Genomic DNA, 17,413 nt, shown 5'->3' with positions numbered 1-17,413 from the left:
AATTAATAGTGACTACAGTGTGTGATGGTGGATGTGAAAGAACGGGGTCTGTAGAGGTCGGCTGTTTGGATCAGAGAGTTTATTTCTCTTGAGCTAAAAGAAAAAAGTGTCAGACGAACAAAGCACCCGAGAAAACATAAAAGCAGTCGGTTAAAAATATAACTTTGGCTGAAGTTAACGTCCCTGTGAGTGCTCACATAGCACTGTAAACAAAAAGAAAAAAAGAAAAAGAAAAACGCAGTTCAGTAGCGAGACAGCGAAAAAGACAAACGCAAGATTTAAATTAAAACGGTTCCCTGCTCCTGATCGATCATCGCATAAATTATTCCACTTAGAAATGTTCATTAGACCCATTTCATCCACAATGAACTAAATACACTCATCTTTAATCACGTGTTCAGGCCACACCCACAACAACTACTGTAGTCTGAGCCTCCTGATTCAGCCCAGACTCACGCCTCCCACAGCCGGAGAGACGGACAGAAACAAAGACCCGGCGGAGCAGAAAGTGCAAAGTGTCGGTCGACGCCTCCGGTCACAGTGTGTGTTTGACGGCCGTCATGTGCTCGCGTTTGTTCTGCAGGTTCTGCTGCAGCTCTCTGAACACATGGTCCCGCTCCTCAGCGTCCAACAGGATTTGCTACGTCGAAGGAAAAGAAACAGAAACAAGCTCAAGTCAGTGGCCTTAATAGAACAGAAGAGAATTTGTTGTCGTTATACAGCGTACGAAGGGGAGTTTCTCCTTTTCAGTGCAAAAAAACATGAGTATATACAAAATACATTATGTACAGTTTGTACATTTTATTATTGTTCAGCTGATTAGAAGGTGGTTGATATTTATTTATCTACCTTTTATTGACATCAGGTCATTTTTTATTAATAAGTGGTTGTTTCCGTAATAAATAATCATAGATTTGTAGTTTTTTTTTACTTTTAATAAAGATGTCTGCCAGATATCTCCCCCTGACTGACCCTTCTGTCCTGGACTATCCGTTCTATCCGTAAAGACGCTGATGTCTCAGACCTCCTGCTCTCACCTCGATGAGTTTGTCTCTCTTCTGCAGACTCTCCTTCAGCCTCCTCTCCTCCCTCTCTCTGTCCTCCCTGTCGTTCTGCCAGACTCTCTCCACCTCCTTCTTCTCCTTCTCCTTCTCCCTCAGCTCCTGCCGGCTTCCTCGGAGCTGATCCGCCAGAGACGCCGCCGCCCGGCTGTGGTTCTCCTGCTGCGTCTGGAGCAAAGCGCCGACACTTAGATGCATGATTCAAACTCAGGCTGCACAATGTTTCATTTGTTCAGTTTAGTTTTTTCTTCTAGGAGACACTCAGGACATTAGAAATATACAATATACTATAACTAAATACTGAGTTCAGATCTACTGACATCCGGAAGGAAATTCATTTTGCAGCAGACATCAGAGACACAGTGGACAAGGACAACATCAGATCAACAGAAAACAATAACCACAAAGAATTTAATAAAAATACTACTAATAAAATACAATTTAAAGAAATGAGAAGTACAAACATGTCTGTATGAAATAATCATGTTCTTTATTCCTGTCAGGTCTTATTTTTCTTTGTTAGTCAATATTTATTTATTAATGAATTTATTTTAAATGTTTTATTTTTCAATTTATTCAGTATTTATGTGACTGTATTTGTATTAATTGTTTCCTTTTTTTTTAAATTGTTATGTCATCTTTCCACTGTTAATTCTACACATTTTATTTCCGTTTCTTCTTTTTTATTGGTATCATCACTCATTCAGCTCTATTCTTTATTTATTGTTTTTTTTATTCTTTTGAATTTATTTATATGTTTTTTACATTTCATTCATAATAAGTAAATAAATCCTCCACCAGAGTGTTGCGTAGTTTTTATTTAGAAGTCACCACTAAACTATATAATGCACTAAAAATACAAAACATGATAAAACTGCACTTTACTTCCTGTGAAATGATTCATTCATGAGGACAAATGAAAATTAAAGAATTATTTAATGAATTAAACGTGATGTTAACGCTCTCACCTTCAGCAGGTCCTGGTTCTCCTGCAGGGCTGCAGTTAGTCGGGTGATCTCCTGGCACAAGGTGGCGCTGTCACTCTCCCGGTCCTTCAGTAAAGCTGCCAGCTCAGCGCTGCCCTCTGCAGGCACCTGACCAGACATAATTATGAAATAAATACTTGATGGTGTATGTGGTAAATAATTAGAGAGACATTTAAATCTGATTATTAGTTCTGTGTTATTTAATTTTACAGTTATTGACACTAGATCAGCTGATCTGCTAAGTGACAGGAGGAGGAAAAACCTCAGATACCTCGGCTCCTTTCTGGACGATCTCCAGATGCTTCATGTCCTGGACCAGCGCCTCCTTCTCCTGCAGGACGGCAGCGAGGGCCTCGTCCCTCCTCCTCCACACCTCCCTCTCTTTCTCCACCTCCTTCAGGAGCTGCTCCTTCTCCCCCAGAGTTACTCGCATTTCCTGGAGAAGGAACCAGACGTGAATCAGGCCCGTCGATGGATTCGTGACGTTATTTATCCCATGAATGGGAGAGTTCCTTGTATCAGTAGCACAGAATTAGACTGAATATATACAAAACACTGAAAGAATGTACAAAATATTCAAAAAGTAGCAACACATTTAGAGGAAACGGACGATGTTTCATGAATCGTCCTGTTCGCTGGTTCATGGACGACACTAGACTCAACAAACTGATCCTCGAGGCCAGTGATGAGGCTGCAGACATTACAGACTCTTTTAGAATTTATTTGTCATCATCTTACCTCTGTCAAACTGTGAAAACTTGGTTTCATGCATCTCACTTCTTATTTACGTTATATATTTATATTAAATTAACGTAGATTAATCATCATCCTGATGAATGTGATTAATGAAGCGTCTGCAGCAGAACGACTGTGAACGTGTCTCAGTTTGTCCAAGTAGCGTTAGCGTTAGCACCAGCTGATCCGGTAGTGACAGGCAGCAGAACCAACCCATAAAGATGGAAGACGCTAAACAGCACGTTGGTCCTCTCCATGGGACATTTGAGGACAAAGACACCAAGAGGGACCAGTGGAGACACATAAAGTATCATCATCCAGTTTTCTTTCCAGCTTCAAACAGCACATGAACCAAGCCAAGCATACGTTAGCCGGGGATTCTGCTAGCACTTGGGCTAACGCGGCTAACAGCTGGAGACAAACCAAGACAAACCAAGACAAAGACAAGCTGCCAATGCTGCTGCTAATATGTGTCCACTCCTGCAGCCACTGTTCACTGGGAGACACTGTTCTCAATAAGAAGCGTCAGCTCTCCTCTGGTTGGACAATGTCAACAAGTTAGTCTGTCTCCGTAGCAACAGGGACACATTCATGTGGACACATAGTGGACGAAAAAAGACACAAAAAGTTGCTGAAACTGTTGAAGGTGTAAAATCAACACGTTCAGTTCAGATATAGATAGAGATTTAAAATGAATGAGATTTAACTGCGATTAATCGAAATTAATCCACAAAAACTATTAAAATAGTTTGGCAGCTATATTACTTTTTTATTCTATTTGTATTTGCACTTGTTACTTCATGAGAGCAACAACAACAAGAGAATTTATAGTATTGAGTAATTAAGTTTTTGCCAAGAGCACCATCCTACAGAGACGGGAACATTTACAGCCCTGATACATAAAGAAGTGATGTTAATGTGCTCTTACGTTGATGATATCCTGATTGCACTGCAGCACAGTGTTGAGCGTGTCGAGGTCCTTCTCTCTGTCTCGTCCAGCCTTCCTCAGCGCCTCCATCTCCTTCTCCATCACCTCCTCCTTCTCCCTCATCTCAGCCCTCAGAGTCTGCAGAGCGGCCTGCGGAGCAACAAGACTTTAACGCACCGTCTGCAGAGTTCAGCCTCTAATCAGAGCCTCATTTCAACTCTGATCTTCTCCCGGTGCCAAATCACTGACATGCTACTGGATAAAAATACTCAGCACAAGGCCGGCGCCACCTTCAGAGCCGGGACGAGCTGCAATCAACAAACAAACCTTGTTGTCAGAGAGAATTTCCTTCAGATTCTCCGTCAGCTTCTCGACCAGCTCGGCCCCCGCCCCCTCCTCCACGCACAGCCTCCTGATCAGACCCATGCACTCCTGCAAGCAGGAAGGAAACATCCGTCAAATATCTGTCAGGGGAAACACTTTAACAGCTATTTAAGTAGTTTATGACCCGGCCTGTAGCTAAACCAGTACCCAGAGTCAGGCTGATATGTATGCAAACGAGAAGCACTGCAGCCACTGAACAGACACCATCAAATCACTCCAGAGATTCACTGTGGGACTCACAGACAGTCAGCCTGGAAGGACACGCTGCTCCTTCCATTTATCACTGTATTTTGACTTGAGTTGTTTTGCGAAGTCTGCACATATCTCTGAGAAACACAGTTTCATTCTGTCTGCATTACAGTTACACATATGTCAACACGACAATAAAGCTCGACTTTATTTGATTCTTTTATATTTAAAGTATGTTCACGTTTTAAAGGAATAGTTTGAAACTAGCTGAGAAGATTTACACCTCTCTGAAGTTTAAATACTGAGGGGAAAAAGCTGGGACAGCAAGTCTGACTGTGCAGATGTTCACAGGAAGCCAGTCTTTGTGCTAAGCTAACAAGCTAAAGGGCGTGACGTGCGAGAGCATCAGTCCAGAACGCTGCTACAGATTCGTTGCTTCGTTAGGAAGTGATTCTGCTCCAATAAATATCTGCCGGACCAATCGGATTGTTTGGGGGCGGGGCTTAATGTTGTATGTGGAGCTCCCCCCAGTGGTGGGAGGCTGCACACTACAGGTCATTTAAGCCCCGCCTCCTCCATGTTATTGGACAAACTAAAACAAGTCAAATAATTATTTTAGGTGGTTAATATAATGCTGATGTTTGTTGAAGCGTTTTATTTTCTGAGAAGTTTCATTTTTATTTGACGCTCTTTGAAAGCTGCTAAATTACCTGAAGCATCTGAGGAATCTTTGAAGTTTAAGTTAAACTTTAAGTCGGTGATTTTGTCAGTGGCTTAATGTTATTTTTTTCCACCTTGAGCTTGTGGTTCAAGTGCAAATTCATGATTTCGAATAAATGGGGAAAAGAGGATTTAATTTCAAAACGACACAAAGAGGAATTTCTGCAGAGGTTTGTAAGTCATCATCATCATCTTCTAGTAGGTTTTAATTCACTGCAGCCTCACAACACACAACGACTGGTGAATGAAGGGAGAGTCGGTGCTGATGCAAACTACAGCTCTACTCATGGAAATTAATTTTGTTCTCGTGTGAACTTTTTAAATGTAAATGCAGACCTGCTGCTCCATGCTGGTCTAACGTCACATTTATCCTGATTTCATTGTCCTGTTTGCCCGAAGCTATTACTCATCAACATGAGGAGCAGCTAAATGAGGGGCAGCTAAATGAGGAGCAGCTAAATGAGGAGCAGCTAAATGAGGAGCAGCTAAATGAGGAGCGCGCTCAGTGGACGCCTCCTCCAGTCGGAGCTGAACACAGACAGAGCGAGCTCAGAGGAGGCGCTGCCGCTTTAAGGGCGAACATACTCCAAAGACAAACAACATTCCAGTGAGCGTCGAGCCACAGTGTCGGCCCACTCCCCTCCTCCCCTTCCTCCCCTCCTCCTCCCCCCCGGCCTCCCCCCGACCTCCCCCCCGTCTCCTCACCCACCTGGATCAGACGCTCCCGGCTGCGCAGGGAGTGACCGAGGCTCTGCAGCAGAGAGCAGCCGCCCTCCTCCTGGACGAGCTGACGGAAAGAGGAGAGACACCGTGAGAAAAGATCCAACAGGGCTGGGACTGATGTTTACTTTCATTCATGATTCATCTGAGGAGAAGAACATCAGACGTCTTCTTCTTTTGTCCAGAGGAACAAAAACATGAAAATTCTCCAATTTAAAAACCTGAAATGTTGGTTTTTAAAAAAAGTGCAAATTAAAACTTTTCAATCAGTCAACCACTCCATCCAGAGAAAATGAATCAGAGACGAGTTCAACGCTCATCCTGGAGATCAGTGTCTGGTTGTTATGTTGCTTCCAGCTAAAAAATAACCGGATTTATCGAGACACATTCAGTACGTTTATATGCATGGAAAAAAAAAAACGAATGACTGCCTTAATACGACTTTAACTGGACAACTTAAACGCGTGTAAACACGTTACTCTACGAGTTTTACTTATCAGACTTAACTGGACTTTAACTAGACAACGCGTGTGCACATCCAAGAAAGACAGCAGCAGAAGAAGAAGGTAAACAGAGCCGGCAGAAGAACCACCTTAGGGATAGCGCCATCTATCTGCACCATAAGTAGCGCACACATTACATGTGGCATTAAAAAGCTGAACTATTATCCATCTGGTTGTTGTTTAAATGCCGGTCTGCTGCAACAATGAACCCTTGTTTACTATATAACATAATAGGTCAGCTGACAAGACACATATCGCCCCCTAGTGCAGAGGAGGAGGACATGTTCCCGTCAGTTATTAGTTTTTCTCCGCTGCATGTAAACTGGGACAAGGACCACATTCAGAAAGTTGAATTTTGAGCATAGCTCCATTAAACCGTGGATGAGTTATTTAAAGCACGTCCAGATTTTTTACAGAGAAAAATCTACTAGTTAGAAGTGTTATTAAATTACTTCAACAGACTCAGCAAAAAACAACTTCCTTCCAGAAACTGTTGAACTCATAAACACCTGACTATGTTCCAGATGCAATATCTGTTAAGTTAAACATCTGTCTATTTATTAGTTAATTGTTACTAATTGCACCGCTGTATTTCATTTTTATTGATCCTTCTTAGCGTTATTATTTAGCCTTATGTTTTTCTACTGGGCTGTGCCTGGACCTCAAACCTAAACCAAACTGCTCTGTGTCCTCATGGCTTAGACAGGAGATATCAGAAGTCTCACTAGACCGTATATAAATATGGACGCCACGTCTCCACTTCCTCTCATTGGCCGAACTGACGCCATTTTTCCGGGGATACGGGCGGCGCCATCTTGTGACTTTGGAGCCAGAGTCTGATCAGTACGGTCCACTTTCGTTTCACCAGCTACAAGGAAATATTGGGATTATACACTGAACTTATTTTTAAAAATTACTTTTATAGACTCTCACGTCACTTCCTGTTTCTATAGCGTCAAATAACGAAACTAAAGCAACTTCTTGAAACCATCCTTAAAATAATGATTTGATGTGCATTTTAATGTTCTATTTCAGCCCAAGTCCCGCCCACTAACATGGAGGGGGAGGAGCTTATGACCTATACCGCAGGCAGCCACCAGGGGGAGCTCTACTAGCTTTTGACATCCATCTTTATTTACAGTCTATGCCACAGACACATTTTGGCCTGTTCAGCATCTTGTTTTGTTGCATGATAAACGTTTTCCTGAATCGTCTGTGCACGTTTTGACCACTGATTTATATATTTATATATTTAAGATGAAGGTTGTTAGCAGTGTGCAATAGAAAATAGAACCTAGAAGCCTCAATATTCTTCATTTTTGTTTTAAAGCTTCTAAGTGCCTGACTACAGTTTATTAAAGATTATAATAGAGTTTAGAATGAGTTGGGCTGCAGCAGGAGGCAGTTTGTAGTTTGTACATATTTGAGTCTCCAGACAGTAGCTGGAGCCGAGACTGAGCTAAAAGGGCACAAATAAGGACTCGACAGCAAATGACTGATGGATTAAATAAGCAGCGCTGTGTTTAAAACTTGACTAACAGCTGAAAAATTGGCAAGACATCAAAAAGAAAGATGCCTATCGTGTTCCAACCAACACATTTAATTAAAACCTCAGGTCACAGCGGCGTTCGTTCTGACTGATCAGCTCAGGCAGAAACCAGCTGAGAGGCCTGTCAACAATGTCGTCCATCAGCAGGCTGCAGAGCCCGGGGCAAACTCCGCTGGTCGGGGCAGATTCCAGGCAAAGTCTTTATCTGCACCTGTAAACGAGGAAGTGTGGACACACCCTGCGTGGACGCCAAGTCAAGCCAGGCCAGGCCAAGCCACCCTGCCTGCCTTTCATAACGCTGTGTTTGTGCTCGGTCAGCGCCCACAGGGAGGCTCGGGGAGCTGTTGGGACGTGTGACTGTGGAGCTGCTGCATAATAAACCTGTTTGGCTCGTTAAAAATGAAAAATACAAAAGGTTGGAGGCAGTTATGACGCCCGGAAAAACAACCAACCACCGTGAAAGGACTCGTACATGATCTCAGCTCAGTCTGCACTAAAACAAAACCTCTGTTCTAACATGACCGACTCGTTTCTACACGACATTATGATCATGATTTGTCATATTTAATCTACAATAGAGACGTTTGTATTGTTGCTTTGTTATTTGATGTTCAGGTCTAATTGAATTCCTGATTTAAAATAAGTGCGTGCACGCCGAGTTCAGGCAGGTTTTGGGGTCAGCTGCTCTTTAATACTTTTGTTTCTTGATGTAACTCTCAGTCATAAGGCGCAGAACATTTCTTTATCTTGTTTTTTTTTATTTGGCATTGTTAGTGACAGAGCTAAGAATTTGAGTTTTTATATTCACAACTGCTGTTTTTACTGAGCTTATGACAATAAACGTCTTGAATCTTTAATCTGGTTTTATGAATGAGGTTAATATTTTTTTAAAACTGCTATAAAACCATTTCTCCTGGTTCAGTCTTTTAAAATGTCTCCCAACGTTAAACCGGTGCCAAGCGAGTTAAAAGACGTGGTCGGATCCAAAGTTATTCAGTTACACGTCACAAACATGGACGTAAGTGAAAAAGAAATCACTGTGATTCTTACTGGTACAGTTCAGACGATGGAATAATAAGAAAAGGAGCAACATGTTTCTGATTTACTTAAATAAACCACGGAGGCCTTGGCTGTTTGCTCTCTGCGTGGTGGACGGTTGGCTGAGTGTGAACAGTTGCAGCCGTTTCAAACCTGCAGCGTGACTCAAACACTGTTCAGCGTTGAGGCTGAGCTGCAGCTTTAAAGCCTAAACCAACGGTTCACACAGGAAGCAACAGGCAGCAACAAACACAACCTTGATGTGCTGGATGCACAGAGTTCCCAAAACATTAACCTGAAGCTAAACACTGGCACACACTCACTGGCCACTTTATTAGGTACACCTTGCTAGTAAAAAGTTGGACCCCTTTGCCTTAATTCTTGGTGTCAGACTTTCACCAGGGTGTTGGAAACATTCCTTACGATGGCATCACCAGACGTTATTTCAGTCACTGTTGCTTTTCTGCCCATTCTCTGGGAATATTTATATTTATTAGCACATTGTTGCTTTTGTTTATTCATTTTGCTAAACTGACTTTATTTTCCATTGTTGTTGTGTTGTTTAGATTATTATATTTATATTTTGTCTTATTTTGCACTAATGTGCACTCGACTTAATCTCTCCTTGGCCTGAAAAACGCTGGAGAGGTTCTGGTTTAAAGGAATTTAGCACAATATTCTGATAAATTATCTGCAAACACTCTTCACCCTCATCACTCAACTCCAGGAAACTCCAAGTTCACAACTTAAGAGCCCTGTTTTACTACTAGTGTGGAATTATTCTACAACATTCGCTCATCGTGACAATTCTCTCAACCAGCAGAAAATGTCAGAAACACCTGATTATGCATGGAAAAAAAAATACTGATACCGAGCTGTGAGCTCAGTTTGTTGTGGTCATGATGGAGCAGCGTCAGGGTTCACGCTATTTTCTTTTCCACTAGAACAAGAGCGATCTCCGTCCGTACACTAGCTTTATTTTTAGGTTCTGTCAGACTCCAGAAACAAACCATTCACTGCCTCACGGCCCCAGGAAGAGGAGCACTTTTTAGCTTTTAATTTAACAGTTTTCTCTTGCACATTGTTTTTCTTTTTTTTATATTTCTATTATTTCTTTTATTTATTTAGTGTTGTTAGTGAGAGAGACATGTGCACAAAGCACAAAGCTCGAAGGACAACTGGTGCAAAACGTTTGTATCTCGCTGCAGAACCAAAGCGACGTGAAGTCTCATCTAAAAACTGAAGCTTCACATCGTTCGCTGCAGAAAGGAAACACACAACAGTTTGCTCTGAAAGTGTTTCTGCGTCGAGACACTGTGGACGGACGCCAGGACGAAGACGACATCTTAACGAGCAAAGTCTCAATTTATCCTCAGCTCCAGCTCGAGATATTTTCCCACAGATTAAAAAAATGTTGTTATTAGACACTGACGCGTTCTAATAATATACGGTTATACACAAATAACCACAACTAGAGGAACCTGTTTCTCTGATGTCTGTCCTTCAATATGGGGCAGGTGTTATGCTAAGCTAAGCTAAGCTAAGCTAATGTTGCACCACTCCTTTAGCTTGTGTGCATGAGAGAAGAAACTGGAAGCTTACAGGGGCCCAGTCCTCGGACCCGTTGACCTCGGTGGGTTTGCTCCTGCCCTGGTTCAGCTCGGCCTCCAGGCTCCGGATGCGGGACGCCGCCTGGTCCAGCTGCCCTCGCAGGTGCCTGATGGCGTGGTGAACTCTTCCCGTGGAGCTCTGTAATAACAAACGGCTTTAATGGCGCCATGTGCTGTGGTGTAATGTATGAAGAAAAAAAAAAAAATAACACACACGAGAAAGGTGTGGTTCAAATCATGTTGCACGGCCGAGCTGGTCCCTGGATTATTCATTACAGCCACTGTGTCAATATTTAATCTGGACCTCTGAACACACAGCAGCAGGTCAGACTTCTTTCATTTCTGTAGTTGTTCTGACCAGGGTGGTGTTTTCCCACCTGATCAAGAAGGTGACCAAGGCACCATTTCATTTATTAAAAGTGGCTAATACATTGTGTGAGTCTACTGCCTTCATCAGGGTCACAAAAGAATTTAATTTAATTTGACAATGCATTAGCCATTTTTAATAAAAGCTTTTTAAACTTTGGACCTCAGAGTGGTCACCTTCTTCTTTGTTTGCCACTATTCATCACCTCTGCACCACAGAGCAGTGGTTTTATTTTACTTATCCACTAAAAGAAGCACTCACGTTGTCAGTTTGTTTCTTCTCGTCTTTTACTTCAGAGTCCTGATCTGATGTTAAATGTCCTAAAGTAGAAAGAAAACACTCACCCCTCGATGAAGAGGCATGAACTCGTCCCTCAGCTGTGTCAGGACGTCCCCGTTCTCTTCGTCCTTCTCATCCCCTCCTCCGTTCTCCACGTCCCCAAAGCTCAGCGTCCTGCTCACCGTGGGCGACGGCGTCCCTCCGGCTTTCCTCGGGGACCTCCCGTCTTTCCTGCCGAGGACTGGGATCCTGCTCCCCGCCGGTGAACTCACGGGCCTCCCCGCGACGCCCTTCAGCTCGTTCAGGGCGAAGCCGACCAGCCGATCGCCCGGGGAGTCGAACGGGTCGTGGCCATCGAGGGAGTCCAGGGACTGGACGGACTCCGTGCGGGAAGAAGCTCGTAAGGAGAGGGTGGATCCGGTCAGAGAGGCCGGGCTGGAGCAGAGGGAGGGCGTCCTCTGCCAGTGGAGGGGCATGCTACGAGACTTGTCCCGCGACCACGCCAGCGGGGAGAACGGCTGGAAGGGCATGTGACGGGGAACGCCGCAAACGGACTCGTAATCCGAGTCCGACACCCGCAGGGAATCGCAGCCCTCGCAGCCTTTGCCCCTCCTGCATCTTTTGCCCGTTCTTATAAAATACGGACACGTGTCCCACTTCTCAGACCAGCACTCGTACTCGGAGAGCGCCATGTTCTCCTTCAGCATCTCCCTGTAGCCCTCCTTCTCCCCGTCCCCGTCCCCGTCCACGTCCCCGTCCTCCTCGCCGATGCTGCCCCTGCCCTGGAAGTCCTGCGGGTGTCTCTGGCGATAGTTCTGTCGAACCCACTGACGGATCTTGTCCCTCTCCTGCGTCAACTTCTGGAGCCGCTCGGACGACAGCACCCTCACCCTGGCGATCACGCCGTCGAACTTGAACACCCGCTCGAGGACGGAAACACACTTGCCACACAAGAACTCCCCGCGGCCTCCGCCCCGCGGCACAGACTGCCCCAGGATGTGGGTCAACACCGACAGCAGGTCGTCGCATTTGGAGGAGGAGCTGAGCGATAGCTGAGACTTGGACAGAGACGCAGAGGAACCCAGGGACAACGTGCTGCCTGGGAAGAGAAACTAACAAATATCAGACGGTTCAGCGGGATCAGAGCAGGGAGGTATTTCCTTTACTCTCTACGGACTCACCCCAGGGGCTGCTCTGCACCGACCGGGACAGGCTTCCTCCTCTCAGGGACTCAGTCGGAGTCGGAGGCTGACTGCTCTTCTTATTCTGGCCCCCAAACAGCCACCGCCGGTGGTTCCCCTGCAGGGCTCCACCGCATATCCTGCACCGGTCACTCTTACCTCTGGAGGACATCGTGGACAGAGGGTTGACGCTGTGTCCAGTAGGCGTGGGAAGTTCTCTCTGAAATAAAATTAGAAGCGACGCACCACGTTCAGGTTGAGGTCTGGACACACCTCACATGCCTCACATGCCTCGCTAAAAGGTTTTACATTTCAGATATCAACCATGTGGCATTAAAGAATCTTGCATGAATCATGTTCAAGAATCAGATCAGTGGAGTTTAAACTAGTCGTCGATGCCAATTTGCATATAAGCTACTCCCTAACAGTAGTTAGTATGTTTACTTCTTCTCTCCAGTACTTTTTTAAATTACTTTATAAATAAAGTTGGATTGAACAAAGAGACTAAAAAATGTCCTCAAACAGACTAAGAACAAAAAACTGACTCAATCCCAAACGAAGACGACAAAGTAGTTGGATGCTTTCTAAGGATCCTAACGATGCTAATGGTAATAGCAGGTACTGATAGCAGGGGTTAGCATCACAGCATGAAGGTTCAAAGAGACTCGATATGTCCACAAAGAGACTCATAAAAAATCCAACCAAATCCCCCAAAAAAAGAAGACAAAGAAGTTTAATTTGTTTAATGTTAGTGGAGATGCTACGGCTATGCTAGTGACTCAAAATAACTACTAAGAGACACACAATGACTCCATTTATGTGTTTTGTTTACTTCTTCTCTACAGCACTTTTGTGTTTTTTAAAGTGCTTTATAAATAAAGTTGGATTGAACAAGGACTGAGAATAAAAACTGACTAAATCCCAAAAGACAACAAAAAAGTAGTAGCTAATGGTGATGCATGTTAGATTTGCCTGAACGTTTTGCTCCAAGTGGGTGTTAGCACCCTTTAGCAGGGGTTAGCATCGCAGCATGAAGGCGGAAGAGACTCAAAATGTCCACAAAGGGACTAGAAATGACAGCAAAGAAAATCTAACCAAAAGAGAAGACAGAGTAGTTGGACGCTTGCTGCAACTTACCATGATGCTAATGGAGATGCTAATGGAGATGCTAATGGCTAGCAACAACCACAAAGAGACACATAATGTCCAGAAAGAGACTCGTACTAAATCTGACCAAATCGCAAAAAACAAAAAACAAAGTAGTTGGACACCTCCTAGAATTTGCCCACAATGCTAATGGAGATGCTAATGGAGATGCTAATGGTAATGCCAGGTAGAGAGAAGTGGACAGGTGGGTAAGTGGACATTAGCAACCTTTAGCAGGGGTTAGCATCACAGCCTGAAGGTTGTTGGTTCTAAGCTGCTGGGACTCTTTCAATGTGTTTCCTCTCACATAGACACACCTGTTAGCTTCATGTTAGCGTGGTTAACTGGTTAACCATCAACCTTAAATCACAAAACATTAAGGATGCTAATTAAATAATAAAAAAAAGATATATATATATACAAACATCTTCACTGAAAGAATCTGACAAAAGAGTAAAAATTGCGTTTTTCTCTCATAGATATTAATTTTAAATGTGGCATCATAACGTTAAACGAAAAATATTCAATAGGAATTAGTTGTGTTATATTTTAGTAAATATTAAACATTTAAAGTTTTAACTTTTATTTTACTGATGAGTCAAATGAATGAGTCCTCGTTTGCTGCAGCCTTGAACCACCTGACAGTAGAGGCAGTAGATTAAACTTTTAGTTTAGATGCTGAGGTTTGACTGAGCCCTCCTCCACCCGGACCTCCACCCGGGGCGGACACGTCGACCTTTCGCTCCCACGCTGACACGGAGCGAGGGAGCGAAACTGTCCACGCAGCTTCCACGTCCACGGTTTCTGCTGCCATTTCCAGCCGAGAGCAAACACTCCGGCTCCGCTCCGCTTCAGTCTAGTTTCAGATTTCAGGGCTAAAGCTCGTGGGTGAGTCCGCGTACTGACCTGATCTCACCTCCCCCGTCCCCCTCCTCCTCCTCCTCCTCCCGGGGTGAGGGGGGGAGCTACTGTCCCGGGTCGGACTCCGTGGCGGCGGCGGCGGCGGTAACGAGGAGAAGTCCCGGATCTCGAGGGGGAAGAAGTGAACGTGCTGCACCGGGAGCTGAGCTGGAACCGTGGGCGCGTTCACACCGACTCACACCGGAGAGGAGGGAGGAGGGGGGAGGGAGGGAGGGGGGAGGAGAGGGGTGTCACCTTAGTGACGTCAGCACCACACCTGATTTTATTTGGTTCGTTGACACGAGTCCACGACGTCCGGCTCAGATAAGATTTAAAGATAGAAGAGCAGGTTCTGTTCGGCACATGCGCAGTGAAAAGTGTTTTTTGTACCTGCCGTAAAAAAAAGTACTACAGTAGAAACAGTAATATTACAAGGTATTAAAAATAAAATAAAATATAAACTTTAAAAAAGCAGGTAATATATGTACTGTTTATCTAAAACTATCTACTTTATTTATTTTTTATTTTTTCATAATCAAAGACCAAAGAAAATAGAAGAGTTCATTGTATTTTAAAAATAATGTTGTTTGTGACTAAATAACTTTAATATGTCATCAAACTCAACTGTTGTTGAATGAAATACTGTATTTTATTAATAATAATCATTTATTTTACTTTTTTTTTACTTAGTAGTTGTGACTTTAAATAACTCTGGTTTCCTTTATCTAATGTAAGACTGTTTATATTATGATATATAATATAAATAATAATATAATATAATATAATATAATATAATATAATATAATATAATATAATATAATATATACAGATGGATATAATCACACTCCACCTTTGTTAAATGAAATACTGTACATTCTTCTTCTTCTTCTTCTTCTTCTTCTTCTTCTTCTTATTCTTATTCTTATTATTATTAGACTTAGATGATCCACAAGGGGAATGTGAAAAAAGGGACTTAAAAAGATAAAAAGTTCATCCACAGGAATTTATTTTTAAATTTAGTAGCTATGACTTTAAACCACAACCACTTCCTTTATCCAGCGTATGAGCTGTTATATCTTAATTGTACGGATCATATTTATAGAAGAAATTATAATTATTTTAATTATTATATTTATTATTAAGGTTGTTTTAAGGGGTGATTCATCTTTTTTTTTAATTCTAGAGGAATATCAGTTAATAATCAGGTTGTGAAAATGAGTCACTGTGACTTTAAACCACCTCCTTTATCTAATTTATGAGCTGCTTTATCACAGCTGTGCACAGATCATAATCCTGTCATTAGTCACAAAGTTCAGATCCTTTCTCTTTATTTAGATTAGATCTGATGGAAGTGAAGCAGTTTTCTGCTTTTCCTTACTAGATTATCAGATAAATCCATGATTTGCACATGTTTACAATTTAAAATGTGGTTAAATTAATCCTTATTTTCTTTGTGTTGTCTCATAACAAACAGCTCATTCTCTGTGGATTTGTTCATTGAAGGAAATCAATGAGTTTGTCTGATTGATCACAGGCACAAAGCTGCTTTAATCTAATCATGTGTGAGAGCAAAGAGACAACGTGCTGCATGAGATATTATAATATCATCCAGCGAAACACAGAGAAAAGGGAACTTTTCCACACCCATAAAATAACAAAACAACAAAATAATTATAATAATTGTATTCATAAAACGCTTTCAGGCAATTAGAATAAATAATCAGAAATAAAACACAGAATAAAACTATTTAAAGAGTTTAAAACACATTAAGACTCATTTCAACTGTTCATTTATGTCATTATTTAAGTATTTTCTTTATATTTTGTTCTTTTATTTAATTCTCCCTGTTTTGTTCAGCTGAATTTGTTATTTTATTATTATCTATAAGTGATTTTATTTGTTGTTGCACTATAAATTATTTTTTTGCACATTGCTGTTGCAGTTTTTTTGAAACCAAAAACAATAAACCAAACATTGTTTTTGTGTATTTTAAATGATTCACAGTAGTTTTGACTGCGTTTAACACAAAACAAACTTCATTACACCTGAAACAACAGCAAAATCTCAGCATGTAACACATCATGTATTAAAAAAAAAAAACCATGTGAGACATACGACAGGATGATAAGTGGGTTTATAGTAGCTTTGTGCAGGATCTAACTTTGCTCATGGCCCTGTGGAGGCTTGATCCGGCTCCGTATACACCGAACTTTACAGATACAAGACGTCAGCCCAGAAACTTCACATCAACTTCCCGAGATCCTCAGACATCGATGGAAAACTTCAAACTGAAACTAAATTGGGGTCTGGTGCTAATTGAGAAATAATTGAATCCTCTCTGATCCTTTTGGCCACAGCTCAACTGAAACCTCCTCCCCACCGTCCTCACTCTGTGCTGCTTTTATCTTTATTTAACCTGTTTAACCAGGAAGTTCTTTTAGAAGAGAGAGAGACATGGAAGCAGCTGAACAAAGTCAAAACCGATAAATAAAACAGGTGCATGATACAATAAAAGAGTAAAACATTAAAACAATTAAAAAAAAAGTGACATTCTTCCTTCACTTCATTCTTTATGATGCCATTATGTCAGCATGATTAAACTCATTAAAGGAGGTGAATGTTTTTAATCTGATCTGATCTGTGACCGTGGTGCATGATAAGAGAAGCCGCTTTGTCAAGGTCCAAAAACCAGGGAACGTTCAACAGCAGCAAGTTTGTGATTGTTAGAGCTGATAGAGGGAACCTGAGTTTATCCAGCAGAGCTTAGTGATGTCCAACCAGATCATAAAGAATAAAGTGGTGCAGATGAAACGTAGAGAAGCATCATGGTGCATTGAACCGAGGAGGCTGCATGCGTCAACGTCATCAGTCACAGATAGAAAAGTGGCTTCCACAAGTTTTTCCTTTGCAGAGAATGTAAAACATGATCAATTCCTAAAGCAAAAGCCGAAGATTGGCCTCTGAGTTGAGTTTTTTTAAGAAAATTGTTAAGTAAATTAGAAATATGTACATTAAATTTCGTCGTTTAAAGGTGGGATTTCAGAGTATGAGGTCGTAATTAATTACAAAATCAGGCATAAACTGAAACTGAATTTTATCTTAAGTTGTGCAAAATT

The 17,413-nt window shown here is 42.2% G+C and overlaps 1 protein-coding gene across 1 annotated transcript; it reads right to left on the bottom strand.

Moving 5' to 3' along the window:
* Nucleotides 1–62: 62 nt before the first annotated feature.
* Nucleotides 63–14,518, bottom strand: si:ch73-95l15.5. Its single transcript, XM_047599375.1, has 11 exons — nt 14,303–14,518; nt 12,251–12,470; nt 11,135–12,168; nt 10,416–10,562; nt 5,713–5,790; nt 4,038–4,142; nt 3,711–3,860; nt 2,319–2,483; nt 2,030–2,155; nt 1,038–1,229; nt 63–640 (listed from the first exon to the last, which is right to left on the bottom strand). The coding sequence occupies exons 2-11, from the start codon at nt 12,420–12,422 to the stop codon at nt 536–538; spliced, it is 2,274 nt and encodes a 757-aa protein (XP_047455331.1). The 5' UTR covers nt 12,423–12,470; nt 14,303–14,518; the 3' UTR covers nt 63–535.
* Between the last annotated feature and the right edge of the window lie 2,895 nt (nt 14,519–17,413).

Source organism: Mugil cephalus, chromosome 11 (genome assembly GCF_022458985.1).
Source record: "Mugil cephalus isolate CIBA_MC_2020 chromosome 11, CIBA_Mcephalus_1.1, whole genome shotgun sequence".
NCBI classification, from domain to species: Eukaryota; Metazoa; Chordata; class Actinopteri; order Mugiliformes; family Mugilidae; genus Mugil; species Mugil cephalus.
This window is presented reverse-complemented; position numbering and strand designations above follow the sequence as displayed.